Genomic DNA, 12,792 nt, shown 5'->3' on the forward strand with positions numbered 1-12,792 from the left:
GCCCCCTAAACCTAATAACTGGTTGGGCCACCCTTTGCAGCAGCAACTGCAATCAAGCGTTTGCGATAACTTGCAATGAGTCTGTTACAGCGCTGTGGAGGAATTTTGGCCCACTCATCTTTGCGGAATTGTTGTAATTCAGCCACATTGGAGGGTTTTCGAGCATGAACCGCCTTTTTAAGGTCATGCCACAGCATCTCAATAGGATACAGGGCAGGACTTTGACTAGGCCACTCCAAAGTCTTCATTTTGTTTTTCTTCAGCCATTCAGAGGTGGACTTCCTGGTGTTTTTTGGATCATTGTCCTGCTGCAGAACCCAAGTGCACTTGAGCTTGAGGTCACAAACTAATGGCCACTCCTGGGAAGGTTCACCACTGTTCCAAATTTTCTCCATTTGTGGATAATGGCTCTGACCATGGTTTGTTGGAGTCCCAAAGCCTTAGAAATGGCTTTATAACCCTTTCCAGACTGATGCATGTAAACTATTTTGTTTCTCATCCGTTTATGAATTTCTTAAGATCGCGGAATGATGTGTTGCTCTTTAAACATGCTTCACTTTGTCAGTCAGGTTCTATTTAAGTGATTTCTTGATTCAACAGGTCTGGCAGTAATCAGGCCTGGGTTTGGCTAGTGAAATTTAACTCAGCTTTCTAAAATAATGTGGTTAATCACAGTTCTTTCATGATTTAATAGGAGGGGGCAATTAATTTGTCATGTAGGGCCAGGTAGGTTTGGACAGCTTTTTTCCCTCAATAAATGAAATTAGCATTTAAAAACTGCATTTTGTATTTACTTGCATTATCTTTGTGTAATATTAAAATTTGTTTGATGATCTGAATCTTTTAAGTGTGACAAATATGCAAAAAAAATTAAAAATCAGGAAGGGGGCCAACACTTTTTCACACCACTGTATATACATATTGACAGTTTAAGAGATTCTTTGAATAAGAAAGCTGTAAGAACTTTGAAAGCTTGTGAACTTTATAATATATTTATTTATTTGATTGTGATATATGTATACGTGTATGTATATAGGGCCTATGGACTTGTGTCTTTTCTATTCTATTTCAGTAGAAGGGATTTTGATTGTTGAGGATAAATTCAATACAAATGAATAAAAACCAAGTCAAAGATGTTGCAAATAAATATTTATTAAAACTGGCAGAAAGACATTGGTAAAAATAAAAATCTGTCTTTCAACAGTTAAAATCTTATCATAAAAATTACATAGCATCACAAAATAACTACAAATACCTGTTATATCACAACAAAATAAGCCATATTCTGAGTAGAACATTAACTTTCTATAAAAAAAATGAAGGTCAATCAACAGAATTTGTATAATTTTGGTTAAAAAATGATCAAAATAAAATGCTGGAATCAACATTATACCACAAATCCTGTTGTTTGAGCTTCTATTAAATGTTCTATTAAATTTAGAATATTCCTCTAAAAGACAATTTAATAAATAGTCAAGTCAAGTCACCTTTATTTATATAGAGCTTTTAACAATACAGATTGTGTCAAAGCACTTAACAGTATCAAATTGGAGGATAGAGTGTCAGTAATGTACAAGATTAAACACTAAATTTTCAGTTAAAGGCATTTCATTATTGAATTCAGAGATGTCATTGTCTAGCTCAGTTTAGTTTATACATACATACATACTGAAAGTCCATCAACTTTCTGAGATGAGCACACATGAGGGTTGTCCCTCTTCTCTGAGACCTTTCCTCTTGTTTTGCCTCTATGTATTCACCTCGTATCCAGTGAGTGTTGTGATTCCAACAAAACATCTGCACATAAAAACAAACAGAAGCTTTAGAATAAAGTTCAGTATTGAATGAAACTAGCTCAATAAAATAAATGTAAAAATGCCACTTATACAATACAATCAGCATTTACCAGTACTTAAACTAAATAAGTAACCTTTTTCACAAATGAAATTACTGAAGTAAAACATGTTACCTTTGAAATAATTCAAGTGTGCAAAAGACGCCTGCTCCCGGGACGCCAGACTGAAGTTGTAATAAGACTGTAAATCCAGACACAAAGTTGAGGTATGAATTCACAACCATGTGACCCTCGAATAGGCCTAGTCAAAAGCCACTGGGTGCACCTGAAATGAATAAATATAAGCAATAATGTAACTTACAATACAGTATTTCAATATAAAATGTAATCTAAAATACAAGTTTATCAAATGATTTACAACAGAATTAATAAGAATTAATACATTACCTAATATAATCAGCTTCAGAGAGTCTTGAAGCATCAAACATTTCTCCACATCAGCTGCTATTCTTTGCACCTACAAGAAATAATGAAAATTATCTTGTGATTTTTTAAAACGCATTTACATAAATGAGATCAAAATGAACACCCAAAAAGGCATATATTTTAAAATAAACAAACTTTTTTTTCTCGCAATTGCGAGTTTATATCTCACAACTCTGACTTTCTTGCACCTGAAACCACTCTCCGTGTAAGGCTTTGCAGTACTCAATTTGCACTATCAAAATGAACTAGATGAACGTTGCGTCCGAATATGATTTTTGAACAAACATAAAAATGACTCACTATTCTCCATTTCTGTGTTTTGCGCTCGCGGTTGGACATTATCTGGCTCAGAACAAGAACCACCTGAAGACTCCCTGTAATGAGATATCACCCTCACAATGAGTCTCTTCACTGGGTTTGGCATGTCTTTCCCTGTTCTTTGTGAAAAAGTGCCGGTTCCCAAGTATGATTACATCACATTTTGTTGGTGTAACTGATTGAGTTCAGTAAAGTTGGCAAGATATTCACAGATTCGACTTTTCCGGATCAATAACTCACGAGCAAAACGTTTTTACTACACAAATGACGCCTCTTTTCATGTAGTAAACAAGCTACAAGTGTGTTTTCCTCAAAACAAGCTTTCCTCCGCTCTGTACTAAATACATTGAGCTATGCGCTGGCGTCTGAGTGACAAGTCCTAAAGGACCGTCTGCAAAGTGCAAAACACGAAAAATGTTACTAATAAAATACTCAATAACTTCACAGTAACACACTATAGTGTCACCAAATTCAGTTTGCACGTCACTGCTCTCCTGCTGGTTATACTACAACACTTATTTTGAAAATTATTGCTTTTACACTATTTTTATGATTTTTTTAAATTATGAAAAATAGTTAATAACTCCACTGTAACACACTGTACTTTTACCAAATTCAGTTCACATATCACTGCTCTCCTGCTGGTTATACTACAACACTCATTTTGAAAATAATTGCTTTTGCATATTTTTTTATGATTATTTATTATGAAAAATAGTTAATAACTGCACTGTAACACACTGTAAACTGACACTACAGTGTGTTACAGTAAATAACAATGAAGTTATTAACTATTTTTCATAATAACAATTCATAAAAATGTGTGAAAGCAATTATTTTCTAAATGAGTGTTGTAGTATAACCAGCAGGAGAGCAGTGATGTGTGAACTTAATTTGGTGAAAGTACAGTGTGTTACAGTAAAGTTATTAACTATTATGTCCAATAACAGTCGTTATTGAATATAAAATAAAACATAAAAATTATCCAAAAGCAGTTAATTTCAAAATAAGTGTTGTAGTATAACCAGCAGGAGAGCAGTGATGTGTGAACTTAATTTGGTGAAAGTACAGTGTGTTACAGTAAAGTTATTAACTATTATGTCCAATTACAATGAAGTTTGACTATTTTTCATAATAAAAAAATTTTAACAGCAATAATTTTCAAAATAAGTGTTGTAGTATAACCAGCAGGAGAGTAGTGGTGTGAACTAAATTTGGTGACACTGCAGGGTGTTACTGTGAAGTTATTAACTATTTCTCATAATAAAAAATCATTAAAAAAAAGTGTAAAAGCAATAATTTTCAAAATAAGTGTTGTAGTATAACCAGCAGGAGAGCAGTGATGTGTGAACTAAATTTGGTCAAAATTATCAAACAGGTGTGCACATCCCAAACACCCAGATCGGGATCAGGTGCAGAACAACTAAATAATTTAAACGGGGGAAAAAAGGATTGAAGTTCGCACACTGAAAAGTAGCTGTTCAGGATTAATTTATTATTAGCAACGTTTCGACCCACAGGTCTTCATCATGAGTATTTTATTAGTAACATTTTTCGCGTTTCGCACTGTGCAGACACTCCCTTAGGAGGACTTGTCTCTCAGACGCCAGCGCATTGAGATCAATGTATTTTGTACAGAGCGGAGGAAAGCTTGTTTTGAGGAAAACACACTTGTAGCTTGTTTACTACATCACTACGAATGAAAAGAGTCGTAAAAACATTTTGCTTGTGTTGTGAACTTTTCTCTTCTACGAAGCAGAGACCAGGAGACGTTGGGATATCTTTCATCCAGAAGTTACTCTTTATTGAGAACTCGCTGCGCGTCGCTGTAGTCATCCAAGTCTAAACTAAAAGCAGTGATACATTGTGGTGTATATACATTTAGGGGGCAGTGCTTAGGAATGGAAACAAAGCACCTGGGTGACTTTAAACAAAGCATGCAAATGAGAAAGACAGACCCAATCAACAACACTCGATTGCATTGATAATCCAATCAGTCTAACGATTCATGTCTGGGCCAGGGGGCTCCGAAAACCATTTGCAGAACAAAAGATTCGAGTCTGGCTCATTTGGCTCATTTCACTTACAATAGGAGAACAGGAACTGGCAGGGACCTCTTGCATCTGATGTAGTGATCTGACTCATGTCACCATTTTTCAGATCACCATTTTTCACCTTAAATGCTAAATACAAGGTATATAACTTCTTCAGTTTGTACACTATTACATTGGAATCTAAATTAAACATTTAAATAAATTTGTAATCCCACACTTGCGAGTTATTGATCTGGAAAAGTCGAATCTGTGAATATCTTGCCAACTTTACTGAACTTATAGATTGCTCCTGCTGACTATATCCAGCCTCTTATGAAGACTTCACATGACCCAGCACCTGTGAAGAGATGACGCCAACCCTTGAGAGGACTTCAGATGAAGGTGACTCTGACTCTGAATAAACATACAAAACTGCTAAATTTTCCTTGCATTGTAATCAACATGATCAAATCATGTAACCATTGCTTTAATTTGTTCATTGTTTCTGAATACATGACATTACTTAACTGCATGATTTGTATAGCCTAATTTTAGAACATTTCTGCCATATGAACATTACTTTGACACAGTTACACCTGTTAACAGAACTCTTATTTGTAATGTAGAAACATTCTTTTCTGTAAAGCTGCTTTGAAACAATGTGTATAATAAAAAGTGCTATACAAATAAATGTGAATTGAACAAAACTTTGGAGCACAAAACTGGAGCACTCCCATGCAGCACAGCAAACTATAGTGGAGAGACTGTTCAAGGACTTTTACCATGGTAACGTCAGCCTAAAATATGTTAACATGGCAGGTATAAGGATAGCTGACCACATTAATCCTCAAATATTCGCGGATTTTATCTTTTAAAAGCAACACTGATACAACTACATATACTACGTATAAATTATTTTATTGTCTACTAATTACCAAAAATCGCAGTTCTGTCTCTCTAACTCAATGCATTCCAATTGCCGGCTATGAACTTCCTGGAACTATTGAGGTCTACGTGAATCACGTGACGATCGAGCGTTTTGATCCGTTGTCGCAACTCTGTCCCTGCGTTCCAATGTGCATACTATCCACCCTATCTGCCCTAAATAGTATTGAAAATTACTATTATCACATAGAATTTAGGATGGATAGTATGCACGGACGCAGACTGTCTCTCTATGGCTCTGGAGACGGGTAGGTTTAGATAAATGTAAGATGGGAGGAGTTGGATCTAGATCCAACCACACCCCCTGGATCTTGTGTTCCCATCTCGACGTTTAAGCAGAAATGGGTGAGTATTTCGAAATACGCTGTGAAAATACGGTGTGTGTGTAAGTTGGCAGCCAGCTGCTTGACTCACAATGTTTCTCTTTGCACATGTGCAGTATTTATCTGAAACATTCGTATAGTTTGTATTTTTTTATTTTATGTATAGGTAAACATTTTTATATATAGAATATTTATAGTCAAAAATCTATCAGTAGGATTGTTGTGTATAGGTTTATACTGTTTTACTTCATTGTTGTATGGCTGTATTTGTGTAGCACCGTGGTCCTGCGAGACACGACATTTCCTTCCACTGTATGTCAACTTGACTTGACTTGAATTTACGTCAATTACGTAGGATCTTTCTTTAGCCTTGGACATAATATGTATTATAATTTTCTTTGATATGTGAATAAACAGCTCAGGACTGGCATGATGGCGGAATTTACTGCTTATATAATCAGCTGTAGTCTAGCTCTTTTGGTTTCGTTTTTTTCAGTTTTGTCTTCAAAATCACATTAATTAATTGAACTATATTTAAATCCAGTGGCGGTCTTCTGTCGATTTGTGCTACCCTGTCAGATTTTGCTACCTCCCATTAAAACAGTAGTACAATTCGACAACGAAAAATGCTACCTGTCAAATTATGATTTATTAATGTCTACACTTACCACCTTACAGAAAAGCAAATACAGTATGCGGTACAATTATGTGTTATATTCGCGGTTGTGGCTAGAAGGGGTAGAGCTACCGGAAACCAACAATAAATAATTTTTCTACCTATTAGATTGTGTTTTATTACTGTCTACACCTACACCTACCCCAACCCTAAACCTACCCATACAGTAATGCAGATACATTAAATGTTGTTCTGTATGATAAAAAAGACGCATTGATTTGCGCATGCAAATCATCATAATGATGTCACGGCTATGGAAACCATAAATATTACACAGAAATGCTGTATAACAGGGCATTGCATCACAGACAGGTTTCTCATGTAGCGAAAATGAAAGCTATTACTAAAGCTAAACCCAGGTAACACAATTCAACAAGTCGCCACACCTGCGCAACACATCTAACTCGAGCATAACCTGACAAAATAACACAAATACAGTCCACCCGATGTTCTTACAGACATTTATTCACTCAAACGTATTTATACCTTACAGATAACATTGGTATAAAACAAATAAGGCGATTACATGTGTTTTAAAGCTGACCTAACAACGAACTCGTACTACTTTTCGTCTTCACGAGTCTCTCCGCCGCTCTGCCCGCGCGCTGCGGGAGGAAAATACTAACGTTAGTTAGCACAGCTTTACCGGGAGAGTGAGCGAGTAAATTTAAAATAATTCATACAAGAAGATGAAGAAAAGCGTATACATGTGTTTTACCCCTATGACTCTCAACTTCACGCCGAGTCTCCCGCCGTTCTGCCAGAGGAAAAGACCAGTTAACACAGCTCGACTCGGGAAACTGAGACATACTTACAGAAACTTAAACCTGGCTTTATATCTTGCAAATAAAATCAGAATGCAACGCATAAAGCGATAAAAGAGTCAAAAATGAAATTTAACGTACCATACTCTGGTTTTTCATCTTCACGAGTCTTTCACGGAGCCGGTGTTGTGCCCATTTTCGACCCCCTGCCAAATTATTACCCCTCTCGTTGAAATCGCTATATGATTGCCTAATCCTAACCCCACCCCTAATCCTAACCCCTCCCCCACACCTAACCCTAAACCTACCAATACTAGGGGTAATCTGGCAGGGGTCAGAATTGGGCACAACGCCGGTGCTGAGGAGGTGTGTCGTTGTTTTTCACGGTCATTTAGTTGCTACTTTATAGTATTTAGATTTACAGATGGCCAATATTTTTGAGAATGCACTGTAAATCTACAATAACACACTGTACACAGCATATACGGTAAGAAACCAGAGAAACAGCCCACCACTTAAATCAAGCTGCGCAATATTCACGACAGGTGCAGTTTACTGTACGTGCACAGTTAATTTCCTGAAAATACCGCAGAATAATATTTTTTTTAAGGCATTAAAAGTAATAACATTTCATTTGGGTGCATGTAATTCCGATATAATGTAAATTGTTTGTTTTTGTCATCTCTGTTCTCTTCAGGTATCTCCAGGGATCACTGGCACAAACGTCGTAAAACCGGAGGGAAAAGAAAGCCCTACCATAAGAAAAGAAAGCATGAACTAGGTCGCCCTCCAGCCAACACAAAGGTGCGGTTTTCCTAGTCTTGCCTTGCCTGTTTTGGATTGTGTTTTCCCCTGCCTGGACTTTTGCTTTCGTTTTCAGATCTCCTCTCTCGTCAAGCCCCTTTGGATACTGTTCGCTGTCGACCGACCCAGGCCCGTTTAGGCTTACTCTTTGCCTTGCCTATGATAGACCTGTTTGCCACTGTTCGACCCTGCCTGTTGTGACCAAGTCTCTGCTCAATAAAAGCTTGCAAATGGATCAGCACGCCTCTCCTCTAGTTGGTCTCGTTGATTTAGACAATCGTCGTCTAAAAATAAGCATCATTTCATATGGTTTTGATTTGATGACTGCAGAGACGTAGTCCATTGCAAGTGGTTTAATACAATATGCTGTTAAATGCATAAAACTACATAAAGAATACATAAAAGGTATAATAATAAATAATGTACATAAAAATGAATCATTTTAATAATAATTTGTGAATTTTTTAGATCGGCCCGCGTCGCGTTCACACAGTGCGCGTGAGGGAAGGCAATAAGAAATACCGCGCGCTGAGAACGGACAGAGGGAACTTCGCCTGGGGCTCTGAGTGTGAGTGCACATCTCTGCTCATAAGAAAACTTTCTTTCTTTCTTTCTTTCTTTCTTCTTCTCCTCAAAGTATTTGTTCTCCTTCTCCTCTTATTCGAGCTCCAAAAGCAAGTTACTACATTTTTATTAGATTAACCTAACACTGAGACAATGTTAGGCTAGAGAGGCATTGCAATATTTGCATACTTATTGCGATTTATTACATAAAACCTTGTAAGCCCTTTATTTGTTAGCTTATTAATGTAGTTAACATTTTCTTTATTTGGTAATCAATAAATTGATCTCATTTATGAAGTTTGTAGGTTTTAGGACTACAAACTGACTAGCTCTATTGAATTACTTTATTATTCACTTTTTAAACTTGCAGACGTCAATGCTAATCACTGTGGTCTACTGAAGGAGTGAGCTAGCAGTCAGTCAAACTTCTTCTGTCGCAAACTTATAAATCGGTACGTTTTGGTGCATTTTCACCCCTCTAGCTTCCAGATATCTTGCCAACTAATATTTTTATTGGTTGTCAGGACAATGAGTCTGTGTGTCAGTGCATTTAGAAGTATTAAAACCATGAAATGCCTTTAGACTGAGATCATGGAAGTGGTGCCTGGAAATTTTCTCATAAATTTTGCGTGAAGTCTCTGATGTAACACATCACTGTTAAACAAAACAATTTGCTTGTGCAGGGAAAACTGTTGAATTGACCTGTTCTTAAATGTCTGTCTCATGGGTTGTGTGGACATTTTTCAGTTTTTACACATGGCATACATCATGCCATGTGAATTATTTATTCACTGTGAGCAAATCTAAACATGACATTGGTGAAATCCTACTCTGGAAGTTCTCTGGGTTTTTTCACTTGATTTTTGGCAATAATTAAATTTTTCACTCTTAACTGACAGGTTGCACTCGCAAAACCAGGATCATTGACGTTGTGTACAATGCCTCCAACAATGAGCTTGTGAGAACCAAGACCCTGGTGAAGAACTGCATTGTTCTGGTGGACAGCACACCGTTCAGGCAGTGGTATGAAGCCCACTACGCCATTCCACTGGGCCGCAAGAAAGGGGCAAAGCTGGTAGGCTTTCATTTCACAGCTCACACTATAAATAGATAAGCTTGTGTATTATTAGAGATGAAATTCAGGTGTTTCAGCCGCAGTCTGCTCATGCACCCTTGCATACATAATGCACACAAAATGACAAGAGCTTTTCCAAAACCACAAGCTCCAATGTGTCATCTTAACATGGTTGCTACAATGCAAATTTTCAGAGGAGCTTGTAATTGCATTGGTGATTTATGAAACACTAGCAATTCAAGTGAGTAGAGCAAAGTTGAACTTTATGCAATCAAAATACTGCAAACACCTACTAGTATCATAACACCTGCAGCGATTTGATAAATGACGATATAAATGTACCGTTACACTTCAAATTGTTAACTTTAGAAGTATGGGTTAGTATGGCATCTTAAGCAAGAATAAACCAATACTGTTTTCTAATTAAGCTCTAATATTCAATGCAGATATACAATTAAAGACTGGGACCTTGTTCAAACAATCCATACCACGTACAACACCAGAATCTAAACCTTCTTGAAGCTTTTAAGTGCAGTATTTTGAGAAGTTGCCTTTGTAAATTTACATATGTATCTTCATCCCTCAGACTCCAGAAGAGGAGGAGATCTTGAACAAGAAACGGTCAAAGAAGGTTCAGAAGAAGATTGATGGATGCAGGAAGAAGAGCAAGATTAGCAGTTTGCTGGAGGAGCAGTTTCTGCAGGGCAAGCTTCTTGGTGAGTTTTCTATACTTTGAGCCATTCACAACCATCTCCATTTTCTTAAAATTATAATTGAGAAGAAGATGTTTTTTTAACAGCATTAGCTAGAGGTGACACATTTCCATTATTCCATTCAATCCATGGTCCAAAGCAAATAAACATTACAGTATGTGTCCTAATCCTCGCTGACTGATTTAGTAATATCACAGGATGTTCTCATTTTTATTATCATTTGAGGAACAAGAATCAAGCCAAACTGTGGTCTCACACACTCATTTTCATTTTTTTTCTCAGTTAAAGACAAACCTTGGTTTAATTAGTCAAAGAGTTCCAGTGCTTCTGTCTAAGTTTGCTTTTTACTGTTCTACCGTCTCAGCCTGTGTTGCGTCCAGGCCTGGCCAGTGTGGCAGAGCAGATGGATACATCTTGGAAGGGAAAGAACTGGAGTTCTACCTCCGGAAGATCAGAGCCAAGAAAGGCAAATAGACTTAAGCAATATAACCATGTCATGCTTTTCATGTGACACACAGCAGCCACAATAGCACTGCATAACTGATTGTATTTTTTTCCTTTTTATTCAAAATATTTCGAAACATTAGTGCTGTCAATCGATTAAAAAATTTTATCGCGTTAATCACAGTCATGGACTGTGATTAATCATGATTAATCACAAATTTAAAATACTAGGATTTACCTGTAAATGTTTTGGGGGAAAAAAGCATGACAAACTAGTTTAAGGAAACAGAACCTTTCACACTTCTGCCAGGTATGAGACATAATCCTTGTTATTCGTTTATCATTATTCTTTTGTTTTTATTCAGCCATTATCGGCCTTTATACTGGCAATAAAATGTTTACCAAGCCACATCGCTTCAATCCCAGTATACATTTACCCAACTATTATCAAAAGTATTTCTAAATAAATACAACAAAACATTTTCTTGCAACCTTACGTGAAGTATTATGACAAAATGCATTATGAAGAAGATTTGGACCTGTTCTGCAGGTGCATTAGAGCTAATATTAACATCATGCTTCATAAGACAATTTATGAGATTAATAGTACAACTTTACTCAGAACTCACTTCAAACCACCATCGAGTGTTTGTAATAACTTCCTTTTGCGATGACATGTGGAATTTGGTCGTTTACTGTTGTAAAAATATGCTATTTATAGCCTTTTATATCACTGCACAAATTAGCATCTCAGATGTACACATTATCTCCAGAAAATCACATACAGACCATATCTATCGTAATCGTGTGTTTATTATCTTATATAATCTATAGTGGGTGTTGTCATGTTTATTTCTGCTGCTCTGCTGAAACTCACGTTGTCTGTGATGTTACAACTGCCTCTCCGTTCTTAATTTTCCAGGTATACACATTAATAAAAGGATCTATTTTAAAAAACCGCAACCCACGGCTCTGTAATTTTTCCTGCGACTGTATTTTCAAAATAGCCCACTTGTAGCAACACTGGTTCACTGTACCCTCATCACACAATGATAGATAACCTTCCGCGATGCGATGACGGGAAGAAGTTGGGGTCAGACCTTATCAAATGATTATTTTGCGTAAAAAAAATATTAACGCGTTAAATGTTTTTGATTAATCGCATGTGTTAACGCGTTGACACCCCTACTAAACATGTTAAATATATCAGGAAATATCACGATTCTCATATATGTGTAAATAAATGCATTTGCACTTTTATAGATTGTTATTTGATCAATAAAGTCAGTTTAAGTTGATACAACTTTCACAATCAATTTGATTCAGCTTAATTCATTTTTTTTACTGTTGCTTATTGTCATTGTAGGCTTAAGCTTCTTTTTTCTATTAATTGTAATGAATATACAAATTAATAAAATGAGTTTCATTTATTTTTTGTTACAAAGTTTTCATTTATTTATTTTTTAACACAGCCATCCCAGCCCCCCCATTTTTTCTTGGGCTACACACCAGGGGGTGCTGCAGCACCCTCAGCACCCCTACTTCCCACGGCAATGAGTACACGTGTGATGTTTCATGTTTGCCGTGCCCTTTTATATTTGATGCACCTATGTCAGAGTGAAGTGATGCACTTCTGAGTAGAGTTTTATGGGTTTTGTAAGCATGTGTTTGATGAATTTTATACTGCTGTTTAAACTAGAAATGTGTTGGTATTCCTATTTCCTTACTCTGGTTGTGGTTGCTCAGACTCCATATCCCGGACCTAACCGGGCTAAACAAAGGTGGTGGCAGCAAGTCAATTGAACTGTGAGCTCATTTAGTCCCATCTTATAAGAAAAAGAGATAGAACCCA

General features: G+C 36.6%; 1 protein-coding gene and 1 long non-coding RNA gene across 2 annotated transcripts; one reads left to right on the forward strand and one right to left on the reverse strand.

Moving 5' to 3' along the window:
* Window positions 1–1,237: 1,237 nt before the first annotated feature.
* On the reverse strand, window positions 1,238–7,579 carry LOC131545196 (uncharacterized). Its single transcript, XR_009272352.1, has 5 exons — window positions 7,482–7,579; window positions 7,295–7,333; window positions 2,243–2,312; window positions 1,970–2,120; window positions 1,238–1,797 (listed from the first exon to the last, which is right to left on the reverse strand). It is a non-coding gene; the product is annotated as an uncharacterized LOC131545196 (long non-coding RNA).
* rps8b (ribosomal protein S8b) lies at window positions 4,856–11,903 on the forward strand. The gene is made up of 6 exons (XM_058783778.1): window positions 4,856–5,922; window positions 8,038–8,144; window positions 8,613–8,712; window positions 9,608–9,783; window positions 10,370–10,499; window positions 10,861–11,903. Exons 1-6 carry the CDS (start codon window positions 5,919–5,921, stop codon window positions 10,968–10,970), a joined length of 627 nt encoding a protein of 208 aa, XP_058639761.1. The 5' UTR covers window positions 4,856–5,918; the 3' UTR covers window positions 10,971–11,903.
* The last annotated feature ends 889 nt before the right edge of the window (window positions 11,904–12,792 follow it).

The sequence above is a fragment of the Onychostoma macrolepis genome, chromosome 08 (assembly GCF_012432095.1).
Source record: "Onychostoma macrolepis isolate SWU-2019 chromosome 08, ASM1243209v1, whole genome shotgun sequence".
NCBI lineage: Eukaryota > Metazoa > Chordata > Actinopteri > Cypriniformes > Cyprinidae > Onychostoma > Onychostoma macrolepis.